This window comes from Atractosteus spatula, chromosome 1, assembly GCF_055471065.1.
Source record: "Atractosteus spatula isolate fAtrSpa1 chromosome 1, fAtrSpa1.hap1, whole genome shotgun sequence".
NCBI lineage: Eukaryota > Metazoa > Chordata > Actinopteri > Semionotiformes > Lepisosteidae > Atractosteus > Atractosteus spatula.
The window spans coordinates 37,155,284-37,177,952 of NC_142706.1; the positions used below are offsets into that span (position 1 = coordinate 37,155,284).

A 22,669-nucleotide genomic window follows, 5' to 3' on the forward strand; every position below is an offset into this window, starting at 1 on the left:
CGCCTCCATCAGGATTTCATTGGCTTTGGCGTGATTTCTTTGCGAGAGTTTTCCTAAGTTTTCTTCTTGTAAGTGGCTCCGAGACCTGTCACACAATAAATAATTTCACGTAAATCTAAAAAAAAACTACTGGAGGTTGTAGTTAATGAGTAGTTGGTGTTTCTATTTACTTTTTTTGCACCACTGTATAAATCGGTTACTTTCACGATTTTGCATCCATTTGATCTGTCTGAGGGGGTACTGTACTAAATTGCACTTAGGGTGGTATGCTTGAAGTTTTTCCATCTGTTGAAGATTTATACGCAGACATTTTATGAACTTAGGAAGTCATCAGGACAGAGACCCGCATTGCAGGGACAGGAAGGTTACTTTTTTTTAAATTCTTGCAGTTGTTTTGAGGCCGTAGAGAAGTCTCTTTGGGAAACGTAGAAACGCGAAATCCTTAAGAGTGGGATGGAGAAAACGGAACACATCTAGCCTGACATGGATGGTTTGGAAGGGCTAACAGGGTGTACAAGTGATGTTTTTATTGAATTCGTCGAGTCCTTACAGCTGCCAAGTCCGCTGCTGCTAACAGTAGCCGTCGTTTTTGGAGTGATTGTTGGAATCAGTACAGCAACCCTATTTTACGTGTTTTTACTGAAGCCTCTACTATTGAAAAGAAAGGTAGGGTGTACTGTTTACTGTTTCTTTTTTCACTGATTCTTTGTATGTAATGTAGTTAATTGCCTGAATCAAATGCATTAAATATATTTTTGACCTTACCACCCACTGTCTATCACATACAGTAACCAGGTGTCCTTGGGGAATATTGTATTATTTAATATTCAGGCCAGAGTTATATGCCATCACTCTTGCGTCTATTTTTCTTGTTTCAGTATCAAACACATAGTTGGTTTAACTTGCGTTCTATGTCGTTTTGTAACTAGGATTATTTGCAAAACTACTGCGAATTGTTTATATTCTGATCTTTTACATTATGCTATTTGACAAGACCCAGGGTTTTGCACAGCATCCTCAATATTGAATCGGGTTATTAACCGTTAAAATATGAAATGCTGAGTAAATTTGATTTAACTTTATAGTCAGAAATTAAGAATACCGACCTGTCAGATATGGCTATGTTAGTACTGATGTAACCTACAAAATCAAACATCAACACTCCAAATTTACTTTATTTTTCTCACAAGAGGTAACACTACTTTTGAAAATGATTTCAAGCAGCAGTCTGCTCAAGTTCAAAAGTCCCACCCTCGATTTATTTTTATTTAACCTTGAACATCCATCCATTTTCTAACCTCTTCTTCCAATTCTGGGTCACAGGGGAATCAGAGATTGTTCTGGCAAGCAACAGGTACAAGGCAGGGTACACCCTGGCTGGGAAACAAGTCCCTCACAGCACAGGCAGGGACAGTTTTCCCAGAAACCAACTAACTTACCAGTATGTCTTTGGACTGTGGGAGGAAACTGCAGTAGACCACACAGACATGGAGAGACCATGAGAACTCCATTCAGATAGCACTCCAGATCTGGAATTGAACCGTGACACCAAGTCACCCTGACCTTGAACCTGATTCAGTTAATATAATTAAGAAATTAAATTATATTATGTTATATGCCTGTATGTGGGTGATATTATTTTTATTGTAGTTTCAGGGATATGATGCCAAAAGACTTTTTGAGACAGATGACTTGGACAAAGAAGACAATCAGAGTGACTGTATTAGTATCGAAAAAAAGCAATGTCGGAATACCACCCTGAATAATAAGGTAGGTAAACAGAAATAAAACAAGCAGAAATACTTACAAATGTCAAATGAAAGGATGTTTGTTTTGGATGAAGATGCTATTTTAAATACAAACCGTGTGCTTGTGTTTCTCAATGATCGTCTCAGAAAACTTCCAACTCATTAGTCAAATTGAGATTTATGGTAGATAAATTAAAAAAACAGCAAATCATAAAATAAAAAGAATAGCTAGCAAGACACAATAGTAGAATTCAAAGGCAAATTATTATTTGGTGACAGCTAGTTAAGGCCATGATAGAAAAAAATACCCTAGAGTCTATTTTAGTAATATTAATACATAACAAACAAATATATTATTGAAAATTAATGCTGTTCTTATTTGTGACTTTTGACAAATTGTGTGAAAGGGCAGTGTTTGGAATCTCAGAATGAGAGCAGAGAGTCAGTTTAAATTTATCTGCATCTTTGTCAAATTATCAATGAAGAAAGGATGTATCACAATAGTCATTTAGTTTTTATTTAGAAATCCACTTATTTTAGAGGATGAGGAAGATTACAGATAAGAGATTATGCATTGAGTCAAGTCTACAGTTGCTTTTGGTTTTTCCTTCATTTTTTTTGTCAATGAATTACATGTTTATTAATCTTGTTTGATTAATTCCCAAGAGTCACACCTGCAGCACTGTGTAAGAAAATTACTATTTTCTCAGAGACATTAAAAATACTAATAATAGTGCACAAACATGTCTCGCCCTGACTGAATTATTATTCTGTAACAGGAAAGGGATTTTGTCAGGGAAAGTATCAGTCTACTGTATATGCGTAAGATATTAGGGAGAAGCAAGGTGAGGACTGTGAAATTAGAAAAAAAGAAACAGCTGACAAACATTGCTCATTCTCCAGTATTTCTGCAGGATTTTAGCTTGATTGTACACGTTTATGTTGATGTATGTGTTCATGCAGGAAAGAAAACTGCCTTTAAACAGTGATGTTGCCGCTTTTGCTTTGAAGGCAAAAGTTGTGTATCCAATCAACCAACGATACAGGGTAAGTCTTAACCTTGTACATCTCCTTTGCAAACAGCTTGTAGGAATGTGCAGAATTGCTTGCAGGGGTATCTTGTTTTCATGTGAGACCCTTTAAGAAACACCTACTGTAAATACACACACAGCCTGTTGTACCACAAGTTAAAGCGCCAGCCCCCACATCCACAGTGAGTATGATGACTCATTCTGTTATTTGTTCAAGTCCTTTAGTTTCTCCTGCTATGAAGGTAATCAGAGGGCATGCTGTTATTCTTAACCTTGGAGTCAGATTTTCACTTGGTATACACACAGTTACTATTTTAAGATGTGAAAAAGTGGAACACTGGCCAGAGTCTTTCATGCGTAAAAAAAACAGTAAAAAGCAATACTTATATTGAACCAGTAAAACCAGGTAGTCCAGAAAGAATTGGGCAATCTTTACATTTTTTATTATGTATTTCATTAACCCTTTGATATAACAGGTGAAAATGTATACCCTAAATAAAAAAAGTTTACTCAATTAACAGAATTTCCGCATTTTACTATGACATAACCCCATAAGACTTTACTCAGCCATTTAATCCTATGGAAGGTTGCAACCCAGTAACATCATCAAGCTTATTAGTGCCTTTCTTGCGTAGAATTAAAATTGTCTTTTGTCTGCTTTGGGATTTTTAAATTATTTTGTATAAAACACCCCCTAATCGGAAACCTGAAATCTATGGCCAGCCTTGTTACATCCATCTTTGAAACAGCTCAAGAGATTGAGGACCATTCACACTTTTCTCTTAAATGCAGATTGGTTACAAAACTCATCTGCTGTTTTCCAGATTACAGTTGACTTTCACACTACCTGCAGGAGAGTATTGGCTGGAATAGTCAAATGTAATAATGAAATAGAAACGTGTCTCTTACTAATAACTGCAGGCTCACAGACTCCTGGCAAGTCCCATTGGTCGTATTGCACAGCAATGCAGTGGTCATCTGAAGCCTCACTATTTCCTGTTTTGAGAATGAGAGATAAGACTTTATTGATCCCGAAGGGAAATTGATGAATTGGGAATTGGGAATCCCATCACACTTGTGAACACTATAGTCCGGGCTTGAACCTGCATTCCAAATAAACTACTTTGTGTTGTGATCCTGGCAATGGAATTTTTGTGTTTGTCACCAGAATAACTATGCAAAACGATTTTAAGCAGCACATTTAAAAATTGAGATGCACATGAAGGCGTATCAACCAGACTGTGTAATTGTTCTTGAAGTTATATGAAGATTAGAAAAAATATAAAAGAAAGACATATTTTCATAATAAACAAAATGTTAAAACATCTAAAAAAATGCAAATTATCAGTATCAGATATGTTTAATTCGAAACAGTGTTGAAAATGTTAAAGGTAGCGAAACTAATTTTTTAATGAAAGTGAGGAAAACAGATGTTTATATCTTTATCAGTGTTTTTAAACCTTGAAGCCTTAGGTGTAGCATTTTCATTAATGTGTAAAGGTCTGTAATTACTCTGTAATGTTCAGGTTATTTACCCAGAGTCTGTTTTTCAAGACTGATCACACTTGTGTGTATTCATCATTCCAGCCATTAGCAGATGGAGCCTCTAACCCTTCTTTGCATGAGAACACCAGACTGCCAATGTTGCCCAATCAGATGCAGGAAGATTCCTCCTCATCCAGCCTGGAGTCACTAAGTCAAGACAATGAAGATGATAGTGGCCAATTCATATCTTCATCACCAATGCCTAAGGCATTTCAGAATGAAAAGTTCATCAAAGTAAACAGGTTTCCAGAAACACTGAGTTTCACCGGGTATGCAGAAATACACCATCGGTCTAATTTATTATGTAATTAAAATCAGTTTAATTCTTTAATATGCTGGTTTGCCTTTTTACTTCAGAGTTTGCCTACTGCTGTTAGTAGACATATTTTTTAAGTTTCATTGCAATAACATTAATGAATTCATTGAACCTAAAGTCTTAATTTTCACTTCTCTCACACCAGTTAAGATGTGTGATTTATCAAAAGTTCTTTCTTTTGCTTATGAAGTAATTCAAATTATCTATTTGGCACTAGCTTTACAGCTATTACACAAGCATCAGTAGAATATCATTTATTCTTTCAGGAAAACAAAATTAATATGCTTGCAACAGCTGTTTAAGGCGTGTGTGAAATTAATTGATGTTTGAGGCGTTTCATACAGTATACTGTCAGTGAAGTTCCTCCTGGGGAAATTCACACTATTAAGTATTTAATATGGTAATATAAAATCACAGATTCTGTTGTTTCAAGGAATGTGCATTTTATTGATCTTTTGTTGTTTCAGATTTGATGCCAGGATAAGTCTTTACTGCTTGGGCATTCAAAAGTCTGAGCAGTTGGAAACAGAACTATGGGAAGAGAAAAACATGGTATGTGTAATTAGGCTTTTTTGATTTTCCAGCAGTTTTTAGAGTGTAATATAGTTAGTTTCCCAGACTGTGATGGTCAGAATTTAATATCTTAGCATTTATACAAAGTATTCTTAAACATGTCCTGAGTTGTTGTTTGGAAAATTAATACCTTAATCCCAGAATTCTGCTTCATTTTTCATTGACTCTACTCATAAGTGAGTTGTCACGCATGTCTTAAATACAGCAGAAAATATAGGTTTTGTAGTGTAGAATGTCTATAGAGCTGAGAACTCTGGATTATGGCTGGAGTCTGTTTCACTTCAATACAAGTGACAAAAGTTTCGCAGTATTCTGCTCATGTCATGATAAGTATAGAATAATGCTACCCACATATCTGCAAATATCATATTTGTACAAAAATAGCTCAAATAATAACTTCAATGTAATTTCTCAAATATTATAGAATGTTAGAAATTATAATCATATGTCATAATGTAAATCAAATCAAATTAGTCATATCACCGACATTTTCCACTATCACCCACATCAAGGCTGAAAAGTTAATTTGAAACATAGAGAGCAAGTAATGTCAATATCAGAAAATCCCACAATATTACTTGGCTATCCTTAACATCCACTATGGTGCAGACTAAACACTTTGGATGAAGATATCAGAGGCAACGTTATATTATAAAACAGTCTGCAACTGCTAGACATTTTTGTCCAGGATGTGGAAGAAGAGACCTACAGTACCACATTGTTTTTAAGACTTTAAAGTATTAAGGTCGTGTAATCCTTTTTGCCACAAACTAATATCCTGCACACTGCTGAGTTAGTATAGTGTCGTTTTCTATCATTGTAGTGTCAAAATGGAGTAAGTTATGAAAACTAGTCTGCATATGTGTACAGTAGCTATACCGTTATGTTATTGGAATATTAATGGTAGGGGTGGATAAACACCAGCTTTGTTGTTGTTCTCCAGTCTTGTATAAATTAGTGCAGTTTATACAATTTCTTAATTATGTTCTTCATGGTAATTAATCTCAGTAATGTTTCCTTAGGCAAACATGCTGTTTTTAATTAAGTGGCTGCTTCGTGGTCTATAACATTGGCAATAAATACCATTTCAGTATGAACACAATAAGAAAAAAAATATTAAATATTGAATGGAATACTGTTCATTACCATTATTAAATGCAAGCTTGTCCATCAATACAATATAGCAAAATCAGTTGCATTGGGTGGGCTACCCTCTTGTGAGTTGTGTTTATAAAGTTGTTTAACACCCCTTTTTTATACAGACTAATTAAGACACATCTCTTTTAGGTTTTCCTTCAAGTTCTCCAAATTCTTTTAAATGCTTGGTTGCGGAAAGAGATAATTGACGATGCCTTCCACAAAAGATGTCTTCAAATGCAAGAAAGGGTGAGTATCAATTCAATGACAAAAGGACTGGTGACAATGGTTTCTGAGTATAAGGGATTAACCTATTAATGTTACAGCAATGTGAAGCTACTCTCAGTAATATCATAGTGATGTCCAATTTAACTTTGAGTCATTCAAACATTTATCAAGTCAGTGTGTGCTGTTGATTTTACATTTTGATTTTATGAGCAGGACAATATTATTTTGAGTATTGTTCTGTATAACTTCACTATTCCTGCCTCTCTGAAAACAACGTTTTTGAAACATGTTGTTTTTTAAACACTGTGGTCTGGAGTTGTGTTGCCAATATTTATACAAATACTGCATGAATCTTGTATTTTCCTTCAAGTTTCATTTGAAAAAAGACCTGTACTAAATCTTTGCTTCTTTTAATTTTATATTTAATAATAGTTGATTTTTGTGACATACTCATTGTGAACAGGAATTGGATGCACTGCAAAAACACCCTTCATTAAAGCTGTCAAATACTGAACGAAATGAAGACCCTGATACCCCTCATTGTACACTAGAAGAGATGGAGAGAAATGGAAAAGACAAACTGGAGTGTGAGATCCAAATGGTATCTATCTACCTTTATTTTTTACCTTTTGAATTTGGATTCTAGTGTGCAGCTTTTACATGTGTTAACATTTGGCAATTAAACATGTCCATTCTTAGTTCAGTTTTGATCCAGTTAGAGGAAGAAGAGTCATTTGTCCTTTATTAGAAACATTTCTTAAAACAAATCAGTACATGTGATCCCAAATGAGCTTTGTGACGATGGAGTTGGAGCAGATTTAACAATGCTAATTTCATTTCAGTGTACTGTACATTTCTTTGTCACTTTTTTGATCGTGAGATGTAATGACTTTTTACCGCAGATTCTGGGTTTTAACAGACAGATTGAAAGCCTCTGCCAACACCTCCAAAGCAAGTCCTCGCTTCCCAGTGATCTGGTGGACAGAATGACACGAAGTCTAATTGAGAGCCTTCTGCTAATGGAGAACCTGCTGAATGAGTCCCAGTATTCAGACATGAGGGTACATTAAACATTGACCTAGTCCATACAGGGCTACTTTTCATTTTATTTCTTGTTAATTGATAATGATCAAAATGTAATTGCCAGAGCTTTAAGTAAAAAAGGCTTTTCTGTATCTATAGTTTTTGTAGCTATTCACTTCCAATGTTGCTTAAAAGCAGACAAAATGAAAACTTTGCATTATTGTCGAGTAACCCAGTGGTACTGACTAGTTAGTAAATGAACAACGTCAGATACCAGTGTGGCTTTAATTTACATGGCTGAGGGAGGGATATTGAGGCTATTAAAACCACCACCACTGGGATGAAAGTTCCAAGATGCTGCTGTGTGAGTGATTCTGTGTTAAAAGGGGGAGTTTAAAATATTGAAAGATGGGAACAGGATATCGATTAATCATATTTATAGGTAATGGGGCATTTTCAAGAGACAGTTCTAGCTCTCCACCATGTGTTTGAAAGTCTGGTCAAAGTGGCAGTCCCAGCCAATCAATTGAATGATGATGTTTATGTAACATGCAAAAGAATGTATTCGTTTTGATCAAACCTATCTAGGGAAGGAAAAACAACCGACTTAATGATATCTGGATTATTGCTTGTATTTTTAATAAGGAGATACCTGTTTGCTTACTTGTTTGTTAATTTCCAGAATATTCAAGAGAAAGTGACTTGGTGGGAATACACCACATGCACACTTGAATCAAAGTTGTGGCTCTTAAAACAAGAAGCAGTCTCTAGGTTAAAATGTACAGCAAAGGTCTTGGAGCATCTCACGAGTGATGGAGAATTAAGCTTTCATGAAATGGAGAGAATCCTCTCAGATCTGCAGTGCAGATTCAAAGAGGAAGTTCAACAAGCTACCGATGGTAAGGCGAATGCTTTTGATGTTTTCTGTACTGCAGCACAAAGCCTCTTGCGTTTTTACTGGAACTTGTATATATTGCCTTTCTTCCACTACTACGTTTTGGTATTGATGTGCCACTGATTTGGAAAACATAGAATTTGCTGCATTTTTAACTTTTAGTTTCAGTTTTTCAAAGGCAAGATATCATTGGCAATGAGTCCTCAGATGTGAGCTTTAAATTTCTTGACTTGACACAGTGACATCATTGAACAGGTCAGTTATGAATTAGTTCCTTACTTTGTATTGCTGGTCAGAATCTATTGCTTGCTTTTTCTTTATTGGCAAGAGTGCGTGAAGCAGACGAAAGATCTTGTCAATGAAATTACAAAGAAAGTTGATACCAGAAGAAAGAAACTCAAAAAGATCCAAACAAAGGAGAGACAGCACATTCAGCACAACATTCAACAAACTATAGATCCCAAAGAATTTATAAAGGTTGGTCTCCTTTTCTGGTTGTCTGTTTTTGATTCAAAATTACCCAATCAAAGATGCTGTGAAAAAGTAGCAGCATTTCCATTTCCTCTTGTAACAGACTCAAAGTCTTCCACTGGTTTGATGTTTGTAGAGAGCGTAGTGCAGAACATAGCATTAACTAGAGCTATTGCGACCAGTAGCATTGGTACAATTGTCATAGGATTTTAGCCTCCAGTACAAAAAAAAATGTTCTCCAAACCGAGTCCCTCTTACCTTTTTTTTAATAAATCATTTCCATTTGTTCCCCTATTGAGAAAAGACATCTGGAGTGAATATAGAGGAGGTTGGCATCTTAAAAGTCACATTGCTCTTAAAGTCACAATGCTCTTGTCACCTCATACAGTTATAACTACATAAAACTACAGGTTCTAACCCAGTGCTTAGGTTCACATTTTGTGATCATCAGTGCGCCAGTATTGTTAAGCCAGGGCATGAAAGCTGAACATTTACAGTATCTCTAAAAATATATCCTCCACAATTTACAGTCCTGGGTTGAGTCAGGCCTGCTATGCCATTAGCCGGTTCTCTCCATTGTGGTTGTGTGGGTTTCCTCTAGGTGCTCCAGTTGTCTCCCTTGTTTAAATTTGACTGGATGTTCGAAATTTTCCTTTTCTCTGTAGTCCTCCATCAATGCCACGGATGAATATTACGTTCATATTTAATTCTGCACCACCTAATAATATTACATTTGCTGAAAATACAGTATATTTACTGTACAGTTTCTCTGCTGTTAAATGTAAGGTTTGCAAACAAACCAAATAACAGAGCCGGTTTACAAATAACGAGGTTAGAGAAGGCAGCTGTGCAAAGCTGTGTTCTGCTAAGGAACAGGTAGTGGTTAAAATCAGGATGAGAAGAAAAAAAGCAGCAGAGCCTTCTTCAGGTGTCTGTGACTTTGCAACACTGTGCTTTACAGTTAACTTTAATTCGGGTTCACTTTTCAGCATTAAATTGACCTCTTTCAAATACATTTAGAATTCACTGTTCTGAACTGCTTTCTTTCCATTTTTTTGTAGAACTTATGATTGTTCTGTTATATTAAAACATCATCTACCCATTTTTTATAACCACTTCATCAAATACACGATCGTGGGGAACGGGACCAGGGGACTCTATTCCAGCAAACAACAGGCACAAGGCAGGAAACACGCTGGATGGGATGCCAGTCCATCACAGGGCACACACAGCACACGCACACACTCACACCAGGGCCAATGTTCCCAGAAGCCAGTTAACCTACCAGTATTTGGACTAGGAGAGGAAAAGCAGAGCACCCAGAGGAAACCCATATAAACGCGAGGAGAACAAGCAAACTCCCCACAGATAGCACCCCAGGTCCAGAATTGAACCCAGGGCCCCAATTGAACCCACCTTGCTACCCGTATTGTGATACTGCTTATTTTATTGATTTTGTTTTTTTAGGCTTACCACGATTTATTGGTGAAACAGAGGAAAGACTGCTGTGAACTGGAAGACAAACAAGATATGAGGATAACTGAAGCAGCCTGTGACCTGTGGAAGGTGTGCCTCACTTATCGCAAGCAAAATTAGTGCACACTAGTCCAGGTGTATTTCAGGGCGGGAAGTACTGTATAAAGAAAATAAACCCACTCTGGTGACAGATGAGCTGAAAAAAGAATAGTTTCCAGCAGTGCTTTGAATTTTCAGACCCATTAGTTCCTAGTTTTCCAATTCAAGTTTTATTATTTGCAATGTTAAATTTGCAAAGTCTACCATGACAACACAACAAAAACAAACATCACTAACATAATTCAAGACAACAGGAAACAAAATAATTATTTAAGAATGAGATTGCAGAGGGGATGAACAATTTCCTAATTGTCGATTTCCATTTTCCATCACATACTGCTCTCTTAACCTTCCCTGTATCCCTCTGTAAAGGGCATTTATGTTGATCTGATTGACCAATTATTTTGCTTCTGGTGTTCACTATTTTTCCCCAGTCTATTACAATTTGCAGTACGGATGCTGCCATACCAACCAGTAAGACAGTATATCAAAACACTTTCAATAAATGACTTGTAGAAAAGTGTTCAAAGAGTTCTGTGTACCTTACAGAAGCTGAGCTTCCGAAGGAAAAAACATCTGTGCTGGCCATTTTATAAATGATCTCACAACGTTTGTCCCACCTTAGGTTTTTGTTAATGACCAGTCCCAAGTACTTGCAATCATCGGCAACCTCTACTGTCTGACCGTTTATTATAGTGTGTTGGAGGTGGCTGCATTTTTGTATAAAGTCAATGAGGGGTCTATTTGTTTTCAAAACATTTAATTTAAAGAGACGTCATTACACAATTTAGTAATTATTTACAGTAGATTGAGTTAAAATGATATACTGGGTCCTTTAATATGCTAACTAGGGATGTATTGTCAGCATATTTAAGAATATATCAATACAAAAGTTTTGGAATTAAAGTTTGTTTTTTTTAAATAATGGTAACGGTGTTGTTTATTTCCTTTCCATCTTTTTTTTTTATTTAGAAGTTACATTTCTCTGCCTCCCAGAAGCTGGTGGATATAGTGAAGGAGCTATTTCTGGGAGCCCTGCCAAATCAAACACAGCTCCCTCTGGATAAATGTGATCTGCTGAGGCAAGAAGCCAGTCACGATCTGAGTCTCCACTTACCAACTGAAGAAGCTCATGCAAACCACAATTTGGAAGTACTTAATCAGCATCTGGAGCAAGAGAAGCAGGTACATACAGTAACTTCAACACTTTGGAGACCACAGGGCAATAAAGTAACAGGAATTAAGTGGCGGAGTACATAAGCAGTAGACTCATTGTGTGCCTCTGTCCAGCACAGTGAATGGTCAGTATCGCATGATAATTGATGCTTAATCCTGATCAAAGCTAAAACGAGAAATTACCTTTTAAATTAATCTCTACACAGAAATGCAAAACATGATTTAATGTCAATATGTAGATGTGCCAAAGGTAATTTTGCTGAATGACCAGTAATTATTTATTCACGTATTTAGTATAAAACAGGATTGCGATGCTAGAGTAACCTGGAGTCTCTTATGTCCCTCAAACCATTTTTACGGATATTTTTCGCAAGGAGGAGAAATGTCTCATCATTATCTGGAAAGCAGTGGTTGTCCCAAATTCATGTATGGCACTGCTAAGAGTGCACACAATACTTTAGCAAAGAAAAATGCCTTGATTTAACTAATACACTGCGGTTGGTTCAGCAGTTCCAGTGGAATTGTAGAATCAAGACAATAGTCCACAACACATCTAAGATTCACATGGAATCCACCATTTAGCAACAGCTGCCCATCATTTAGGCACTGACAATATGTGCGGGCTGTGCAGGAGTGCTATGACTGATTTGTTGCTCGTCCTTGAATTGGTCTGTCCAGACTTGGTGTGAAGAGGAAGCACTAGCCAGAGTGACTCTGAAGCACCTGACAGAGCAGCAGCAGAAGCTTCTCCATGGGACTTTGGCTCGACAACAGGGTCCGCATAACGGGTGAGGCGAGAAAGTCATCATGAAAGGCACTTTAATTTTAATCACCTTTCTTCAAACTACAGTACCTCATGTATATTTATTGAACTGCTTTCCGTCTAGTTTATTTGCAGAATCAATTCCTGAGCCAGAGCTGATGAGGTGAAATTGATAACATGCACATGTGAAATTATGTCTAAAATTATATCCAAGAGGTACAGTATGAGATAGCAAATGTATTTGAAATGGTCCATTTCTTATTGAAAGTTAAAAAAAGGGTAACTTTTAAAGGCTGAATTTGTTTGCATAATGTCCCACAGGTCAGGTTGTCTGTCTCCATTCATTCATTATTGGGAAAACGTGACCCAGAGCCTGTCCTGTAAGCGTAGAATAGTTGATAGGACTCCTGTCTGGCTTGGATGTCAGTCTTCTGCAGTGTGTAGACATGTACAGTACAAGCACATGGGGGCAATGTAGAGACACCAGTTAAACTAACCTGTATGTCTCCGGGAGGTGAGAAGAAAATGCAGCACATAGAAAATCCACATGGACATGGGGAGAATGAGCAAAGTCCACACAAAAAAGCATTTCAGTCCATGATGGAAGCCAGGTCCCAAGCAGTGTTCCGTCTAATTTTTAATGGCCTGTGTGCGCAAAATTTCAAGTTGTTAATATACTCATTCTCATAGAAGCATAGAGATCCAAAAGACTGGGACAGCGATTTAACCAGCCCACTCATAGAGACTGAGTGCCGAGCGAGCGTGAGCAGTGAGGTACGAGACTACAAGAGCATAGATATCGATTATCGAGTAGCAAAAATAATGCACACAGCCAAGTTGGGCCTCTCGCTGCCAGTCTCATGTGTTCAGTTTAGCATTTTTCAATTGACGACCATGTTTGTTTTATTATTATCATATTTTTGGGGGAATATAATTTTTTCTGCGCAATTCAATTTCCTATGTGCTCTGATTTCATAACCTGTGTGCGTGCGCACAGCTTAGAGGAAACATTGCTCCCAAGTGCTGTGAGGCAGCAGTACCATGAGTTTTCCTCTCGGCACAGCTCCATCCTAGTCACTCTCCATCATTCTTTACATTCCCTAAACCTCTTACAGCCACACTCTTTTCCCAAAGCAAGCTATACGCAGGCTAGGTTTTAGATTACAAGAGAATGAAGGTTCTGTGATTTTTTTTCTAAATTTGTTTTTAGTAGTGAAAAAGAGTATTTTGTTCGTTTTACATTGGTTCTCCTTTTTCTGTGGTGTTTAAAAGGAAGTACTAGAGAGCCCTCCTGTGGTTGTTATAACGTGTCTTAGAAAATAAAAAAATATTACTAATTTACACCCAAGAGAGTTTTATATAGTTTTAAAATTGCCCCCTGTTTTAGAACAGCACTGCTTTTATGAGAGCACATAGCTGGAATTTGAATTTTATGCACAATTAAAGGGACCTTGAAGCCATTATATCAGTGGTTTTGTTCATTGTTGGTAATTTGTTTAAAAAATGTCTGAATCCCTGATTCTGAAATGAATAATGTTTTAATTTCTGCTTTTTTCTCCCAGTTTATGGGAGTGCTTCTAGTTTTGTTTTTTGGAAATGCTTGCAACCCTTTCTTGTCATATGTCTACCAAGTTGTAGGTAGATATTATTTTGTGAAAGTGATTGTTTGCCAGCTGTTACATATTAGTTTCAATATCTCAAAGATTGATTGTGTTAGTATGAACCTATTCATTTCTGTTTCTGTTTTTTTCTGTACTCCTGATAGCACAGAGAAATTGATTGAAATGAAGCATTTGCTATTGCTGAGAGCAGTTAATAGGCAATTTGCTGCAAGACAGTTCAGATTGAGGGTACTGAAAGAAATGAGGCTGTCAAAGTTGAAGACCTTACTGAATGAAACCAGGCTGGAGTTCACAAAAGGACTGGAAACAGAGGACTGCGTCAAGCAACAACAACACATTAATGTACCAAAGGGTCCATCTAAGGTAGTACTGCTTCATATATATTTTTGTGTTGAGTTGTCGTATTAATATGTGTCAAAACAAAAGAAAAATCTGGTATGTGTGTTGTGAGGTTTTAAAGTGGTTTAGAGTAAGCCAACTACAGACTGTACTATCTCATAGATTTCAGTACAAAAGTGCCAAAATAAGCTACAGCACCTATCTGGTTGTTTACAAATGACCGAAACAAGTGGTAATTCCACAGAGCGATCAGTCAGCTGACTGCAGCAGCATCCTGGAATGTGGTGCCGAGCAGTCCTAGTTAGGCTCGTAAACACTGTCTCCTTCTCCTCTCCATCTTTCTAAGGAAAGCGTCGGGACTGAGGCGGAGAGGCGGCTGGTGCAGGAAAGCCAGCTGATCCGACTGGAGTTCCAGCAGGAGTTCCTCTCCGAGCTCTCCGCAGCAACAGAGCTGATCCAGGAGCACGCAGCGCTCGTGATCGGCCACGCCCTGGCTCAGAACGCACGCCAGCAGGCGGCCCCCCCAGATCTTCAGGAAAATGAACATTGGAAGGTAGTCTTTTCTCTTCCACATAATATCGTTAGTAAACTAGTTCCTTAGCATTAAATACCAGCAATCGTCTCAAAATACAGAGGCTTGCCTTCTTATCGGAAGGGTTTTCTTACTGAAGAGGCCTGCTGTTTAGCAGCATGTAATGTCAGTTGTTCCTTAAGAAAGGAATTCAGGAGAAGGTGCAGCTAGGATCTCTGCAGCTAGGATCACACCTTCTCCCTTCCCTTAACGACAGACTACTGTTCTTTTAAATTTTCTCCATTCATTGGAAGTTTCATTTCACACCTCTCTGCACCCATTCTGACTTAACACCTCTTGATTGGCCTCTCTTTCTGTCCCCTGCTCCCGCCTCTCACTCCTCCTCCCTCCCAACCTTTGTTCTCCCGCTACTTTACCTTTGCCTACTGCCCTGTCTCTCTCACACCTGAAGAAGGCTCCACAGTCTAAAACGTGTTTGTTTACCAATGTTTGGTAATAGTAAGGCTAATTATACCATTTTGACATGAAGGTTGTCACCGGCAAATAGAGTAAAAAACTTTATTTTGCATGACCCAAAGAACTACACTTTCTCTGGTTTCCCTTCTTTGGCACTTTCACTTTTCATTTTTTCATACTGAACAAATTGGTTAATACACTGTACAGAACCTTGATTGAGAAGAGTCCTTTCTGTTTACATATTTTCCTTCAGCTCTCGATTACAAATGAAGATCTAATGTTTAAAAAGTTGTTTTTTTTCTTCCCTAGGTAATTACTGTTCTCAGGCGCGAGTCATTTCAATTTGCTACATCTAATGGTGGAAATTAATTGCAGATTAAAATGAAATTATCCGGTTTTGTATCGGAGGATGTCCTCTGTCACTGCAGTCGGATACTTGCTGTTATATGCACAATTTCAGAAAAAATATTGCTGCAACTCAAGGTTAAATGTACGGAAGCATAGTCTGTAAATGCTACCAGTGCTAGTTTTGAAATGTTTTACTTTGTATATGCTTTGTACAGTTTGTTTCTTTGTTTCAGAACAGCTCCAGAAGGCATTACAAATGCTATAAATAAGTATGCTGTTTCTGTGAGTCATTCCCAAATGAAACAAGGTTTAGTCATATAGTCGGGATTTCCTACTTTTTAATGACTTTTCTTATGAACTTTAAGACCTTTAAGTAAGCATTGGTCAACATACAGTAATTGTATTTTTGTAGCATCAGTTAACAGAGGCTGCTACAGAGAGTGTATACGTGACCAGAGAGTCTGTTAGTACAATCATCCGTAAATACTACGCGCAGATACAGAACATCACAGAAGCCTTGGAGCAGGAGAGACAACAGCGTCTCCAGTGTATAGGAGGTAAATTATTTTTTTTTAGTTTCCTGATATCCTTAAGTCAGATAAAAACTGGATCTTTTTAAAATCATTTCTCTTGACAGATCTCCCATTTTGCTGTCTTGCAGTCAAACCAAAATCTTTGCTCATAGATCTGAGTATCAGTGTTTCATTTAAAACGAACAAGTTACAAGTTAATTCCACACTGAAAAGTAGAAAGTAAGGAGTCGCATCGGAAGAAGGCTCCACAGCTGAAAGTTTTTCTTTTATATCTTTGCTTTTCATCATGGAACAAACCTCTGCTTGACCCTTTGTACTGTAGCTCATCATTCTAGATTCTTTATTTTGTAATCTTTTTGATGTAAATTAATTCCTTTTGGGCTGCACAGGCACTTGTGTAATACAATTTCAAAAGATAAGCAATGATAAAGAAGTAAAATTTGTAATATTATGAAGTTTTACATTTTTCCCTTATAACAAGATTCAATATTTTCAAAATGAATACTGTCAGGGACAGAAATTCAAGTTGACATTTACAATTGGATTTAATCCAGCCCTGAGGTATATTCATACTTGTAATAAGTGTGGAAATATTGGTTTCTCTCGTAGTATTAGTACAGAAATAACCTTGGAGGCAGTATATTCTTCCAACTAATGTCAATTTAAATAAGTGCTAATAAATATGTGCTACAAATATTGACTGTCATGTTCTTTGGGCACATTTACAGTAGGTCTTGATTTGGAATGGGTCAGATGTGCAAGAATTAATTATATATACAGAGTACGGTATATAGATAAAAAGAGAGTCTTAAGATTAATTCAGAATTCTTTTCTCAGGCTGTACTATACTTCTGTATATTATGTTATGGAAAGGAAATAAGAAAATGTCAGTATAACGAAAGTGATACTTAATATGACCTGTAACACTGGTTTGAAGTTTATTTTTAGTTTAATTGTTTCATCTTTAGAGTTGCTTTTCAGTTAATCTTTCTTTATTTTAGATACACATGACAATACACAAAATCAAATCCACCTAAGAAAATGTCTTCAAAAGGAGCTTGCCAACTGGAGTAAAAAGCCTACTTCAACCGAGTTTTATCAGAGGTACAATAAGTAATAATATACATTTATCTAAGTTAAATCTCATTTATAACTGTAACGTTTTTAATGGCTGAAAAATTGCAGGTCTTTCTTTCTCAGTGATGAAGGCACACATTCTACTGTAGATCATATACTGACCCAAAAATAATCTGTGGAAATTGTATAACAAATATTGCACAGACTTTTTTTTCCTTTATTCATTGGAACACTTGTATTGACTGCATGATGTTTTAGAAGCCACGTTGAACAACTATACTGTACATTCCAAACAGAAAAGCGTCTGTTCCATATATAATGGTGCCACAGTAATTCAGTGATGAGTGTAATCAAGCTCTGGGTGTGCCTCAAACTGGAATAGCCCAGAAAGCTGTTGCAAACCACTTAAAAAGTCACAAAAACTACATCTGCGCACTTAACTACATCATTTATAGGACACATTCAGGATGTTCAGATGTAATAAAACTGACAAAAGACAGATGGATTAGTCTAAGAAGTACATTCACTCTTTCAGTAATGCTTTTTTCACAGTTTCTTTTTTTGAAGGCAGTGTATTATAAATAAGCATCAATTGTTTGCTCACATTCAAAGCATACTGTAGTTCATTCTTTGCAATGTAAAATTTCTTCCTACAGTTTTAAAAATATCCTTTTCAATTATTAATTACATTTTGTGCAAATTTCACTTCACAACAGTACCAAATGTTTAATGTTTTTTGTAAAATTCTGGCCCTGTCATGAAAAAAAATAATATATGGGCTGGTAATTGTTATCAAGGACCTAAAATGAACCTTCCAGCAATTTCAGTCAAGGGTGAAGACTTGGAGATCTGATTTCTGTCTTTATCATTGTGAGCTGTAAATGACTCAGCATCCTCTTCCTTCCCCACTGCAGAGTTGAAATTCAAAAGAAGAAAATGGTTACTCAGTATGACTCGGACCTTGATTCAGCTTTTGAGATATTACAGCAAAAGAAATCTGTTCTTGATCATATGGAGAAACACCTTTGTGGAAAACTTCAGGTAAAGCAAGTATCAACAGATTGCCAGAATTTCTGTTGTGGGTTGTCATGTGTTAGGGATCTCAGATAGGGCCTGAATTATGTGAAAGACAAGATCCACATGTATCGATGTACTGTACGTATGGAGAGAAGTTAATTGGCAACTACTTCAGACTTGGGTGTATATAATAAGCCAGCAGCAGTTATTTAAGTTAGAAATTCAAAATGATAAAATAAGTGGTAAGTTTAAGGTACACATTTTGTGGAACATTTTTAAACAGCCAAACCTAGAATTATAAAATGAACAGTGGTGAAAAAATGTTAGTGTTGCAGAATGTTAATCTCGGTCACCATCTCCAAAATATAGAGAGATAATGTAACAGATATGTAATGTGTTAATACGGTACACAAAGATTCACAGCACAAAGATGTTGAAATTATACAACTTAATACAACAACTAATTGCATATCCGTGCACATCAAAAGACTCTGTGATGCAGTTCTAATATATCAGAAAAATGACCATCCTTTGTAGCAGGTGCAGACATTTTATTGTACAGAAATGACAGGCCTAGCACGCAGGGCATCTACAGTATAATTTTTCTAATTTTGCAAGAAAGGCTTTGGTACTAGCGCAACATGAAGGACAGCAGGACAAGCGAGCCCACAGGAAAGGCAGCACGTGAGGTTAAATGGAAATGAGCAAAGTAGTGCTGTGCAGTAAGGTTGCCATCATTAACGACAACCTGACTAGACAATCCTGCCCAGGCATAACAATTATCTGATGATGATCTGATGATGTCTGAGAGAGGTGTTATGTCTAGCATGTTGTGGCCTACTCTAAGCCTCCAGCATACTGATGGCACATGGTCCTTTTGATTAGGAGGCCATATTGCTTCCTTTCTGTGTTTACACTAGGCTTGGCATTGAATGGGTTAAACCTTCCTGTTCCCAATCAGCTGCCTCGCTGATTTAGTGCTTATGCAGCATTTAAAGTCACTCAAGTATATGAAATGCCACCAAAAACACTTAATATACAAAATCTTTACTTTTTTTTCTGAAACCATACAGTACATTAAAAATTAGAGTGATACATTTCTTTTGATGCTCAGTATCATATAGTACACTTATGGCTTCCTCAGCATGAAAACATGGATGGAAATGTAACAAAGGTGGGGAGAAGAGTGAGCAAACTAATTCCAAGGGTCAGGGGTTTTGAGAATAGATACTGTAGATGGAACCTAAATTACAGTTTTGGACTGTGATAAATATAATATATAGTCCATGTCATATACACTATTGTACTGGTATAATGATACAGATATTCATTTATTTTCCTTGAGCTCTTGATGTAGCAGTTTACTTCATAAAATTCCCATTGTTTCTGCCTCTTTTGTCGAAATACAAAGGCCCTTCAATAGGCTATATTTGAGGTTTTATGACAGAAAAGATTGGCAGTCATTTGGTACTTTAAAGTCACTCAAAATGTTTAAGTGGACATTCAGAAGCATACCTTTCTCTTTCTTTAATGACTTGTTTGACAGGAAGCAGAAGAGACCTTCGTTGCTCATCTTGCTGCTTTGGCTAGAGTGTCCCTGCCAGGGGCAGATTCTCTGAGAAAGGACAAGCACAGTGGTAGGCACCTTGACTAAAGTTCACTTTATTACAGTCACAGCCTTAAGAATTATTTAGATCTTAAGAACTGTTTGAAAGTTTAGCTTACTGTATTTCTCCTCCTCCTTCAGGAGCCTTAAATTATTATCTGCGTAAGAATTAACCCCTCTGATTATCCTGTAACTTTTTGAGGTAAATTGTTCTCTTCATTACTGTACATGTTCTTGGTAATTTTCTGTTCTGCTGCATAAATAATGTTGAGTGTTATGCTTTTTCCATTTTATTACATTGTGAGGAAGAAATATAACCAGTGTGTCATCATTTCCTTCCTCCCACACACACAGATGATGAACAGCCACTAGGAAAGAAAAGGTCTTCACTCCTGAATGAAGAAAGCAGCTGTAGCCAGTGTGACAGCTCTCACCAAAGGGAAAGCTCAGACCTCCCCAGGTACTGTATGTGATTCTTAGACCTGTGATAACTCCAAATCTCTACAAAAGGTGTTTATTTGCTTGGTTGAAGTTTATTGTGTTTTTAAAAGTGATTAAGAGTATATCTTAAACTAGTTTCCTCTTCTGTACAGTAGCTAATGTTTCCAATTAACCAGGTAATGTGCAATATTAATAATATATTTATATGTGGTAACAGAAACATGTGGTATGAAATGCCACGATGCCTAATATCAATGAAAAAACTATAGAAAACGAGAATCAAGTACTCAGCTTTCAAAGCTTTGTTAAAAAATATACAAAAAGTATTGTCTGATTAGAATTACAAAACATGAATAAACTCCACTAAAGGTAGTGCACACACTATAGAGAGGAAACAAAATATTTATGATACACTTCATTTATTTATTTCCATTTCGGGTGTTAGGTCAGTTTGAATTCACATTACCAAAGTATAGAGTTGCAGGAAACCGAGACTTTGAAACATTGGTTCAGGACAGTATCTGAATAGTACCCCTTCTGCATTCATATAAAATATATCCAAATTGACATCGTGGGATATTGACTTATCGTAATATAAACTAGAAGAAAATTTAAAAAATGAACCAAAATATAAATAGGGGAGTGTTCATTCTCAATGTCCATTTACGTTTGTCTGCTAACTATACTGTAGATTTCTAAGAATTGAAATCAGATGTCACTATTTTGATTGGTATTCTTTTGTTGTCCTGTTTAGGTATGAACAGGGTTTTCATCTGGACCTTTTTGAGGATAAGAAGAAAATGAAGAGAAAAGGAAAAACTGAGTCTGAAAAAATATATTCAAACAGCAAATAAGCATTAATACAATTCCATGTACAGACATAAAGTTTCTGTACAGTAGGTTTCTGTGCTTAAGGAAAGCATATTTGTATTTTCTGAAATGTCCTGTTGATACATTTACAGAATACTGTACCTTGTAGGTTGTATGCTCTTACTCTGCAACAAATGCTCTCTAAAATAAGTCAGAAGTGTTGTAGCTTCTAAAATGATTTTGTTCAGATATATATACCAGTTGACATTCTGTCTTGCTCCACTAAAGTATTTTTTAACTTTATGATATATGGTGCCAAGTCATTTTATATCTATGTTTTTGCCATATTTTATTCTAACCATTACCAGATGGAGCAAAGAATCTTCAGCTGTGCTCATACATGCCAGTCAAGAGATTTAGCGCCATCTGCTGCTAATGTCACATATTACAATGTTTGAGTGTGTGCAGTGTATTGCGAGGACAATATTGACTTGGTCCTGCCAAAGAATCAGTGACCAATATACATGTTGAATATGTAAAGCTGGATTTAAGAGCAGATTGTTTTTTTTTCTGCTCAACATTTCAGAAATGATTGTGATTTTATAAGTATATAAGTGGATGTTTTTCAAGTAAGCTGAGGATATGTCTGTAGACATGCAATACAGTATATTGTACACAGAGCCATTTAATAAAGTGGCTTTTATTTTATTTATGCAGAAAATGTTCTGTGGTAGCCAGCACACCGCCATAGTGCAAATGGCAAAAAAACAAAACAAAAGGGTTCTTTTTTCTTGGTGGTGAGAGTAAACAAGTGCTTGGATTAGATATCTAAAATTGAAATCAAAGGTGCTCCTTTGCTTAAATCAGTATGTTTTGGACAAGTAAAAGTTTACACTGTAGTGTTTCATTCTCAGTTTAGCACCTGCTGTACATGTATAATTTTAAATTGGTGTGCCCCTTTATGCTGCTTTTTGAAATAGTTATTTGGGTTGACCAATTTTAGAATTTCTGTTAAAGAGATTCCACTCTTGTAATTTAATGAAGAGCAATTGTTGTGACTTTATACAGTTGTACCATGACCTCTACACTTGCAACAATATTTACACTTGGTTACAAGTTTTTTTTCATGCCCTCAATACAATATAACTTCCAGCTGGGATTAGCAAAAAAAAGAAGCGCTAAATGTGCATTCACTATTTGTCCCATAAATAATTTGAAAGCATGAAAAGTCCAAGACTATCCAGTCATCAGATATTGTAGAAACAAATATGTCCAAAGTCGTGGTATATTTTTTCTAATATTCAAAAACTTTACCCCCAGCTCGGTATTTTGTTGATCTTCTTTTCACTTTGATAATGTAGAAGGCACTTCACTTCTTTTAGCAGATTCAGGTTTTGCACCATTTCT

General features: G+C 36.5%; 1 protein-coding gene across 2 annotated transcripts; it reads left to right on the top strand.

Moving 5' to 3' along the window:
* Positions 1-134: 134 nt before the first annotated feature.
* Positions 135-21,472, top strand: evc (EvC ciliary complex subunit 1). Of its 2 annotated transcripts, none has more exons than XM_088921290.1 (21): positions 135-666; positions 1,651-1,770; positions 2,712-2,795; positions 4,367-4,593; positions 5,108-5,192; positions 6,501-6,599; positions 7,042-7,179; positions 7,481-7,639; positions 8,284-8,500; positions 8,825-8,973; positions 10,435-10,533; positions 11,515-11,727; positions 12,397-12,506; positions 14,247-14,466; positions 14,789-14,995; positions 16,191-16,335; positions 17,313-17,415; positions 18,303-18,429; positions 19,952-20,042; positions 20,366-20,471; positions 21,207-21,472. In XM_088921290.1, the coding sequence occupies exons 1-21, from the start codon at positions 484-486 to the stop codon at positions 21,304-21,306; spliced, it is 2,982 nt and encodes a 993-aa protein (XP_088777416.1). In that variant the 5' UTR covers positions 135-483; the 3' UTR covers positions 21,307-21,472. The 2 variants fall into 2 exon arrangements, with proteins under 2 accessions (XP_088777416.1, XP_088777490.1); XM_088921364.1 differs by having other exon boundaries at positions 362-666; positions 1,657-1,770.
* The last annotated feature ends 1,197 nt before the right edge of the window (positions 21,473-22,669 follow it).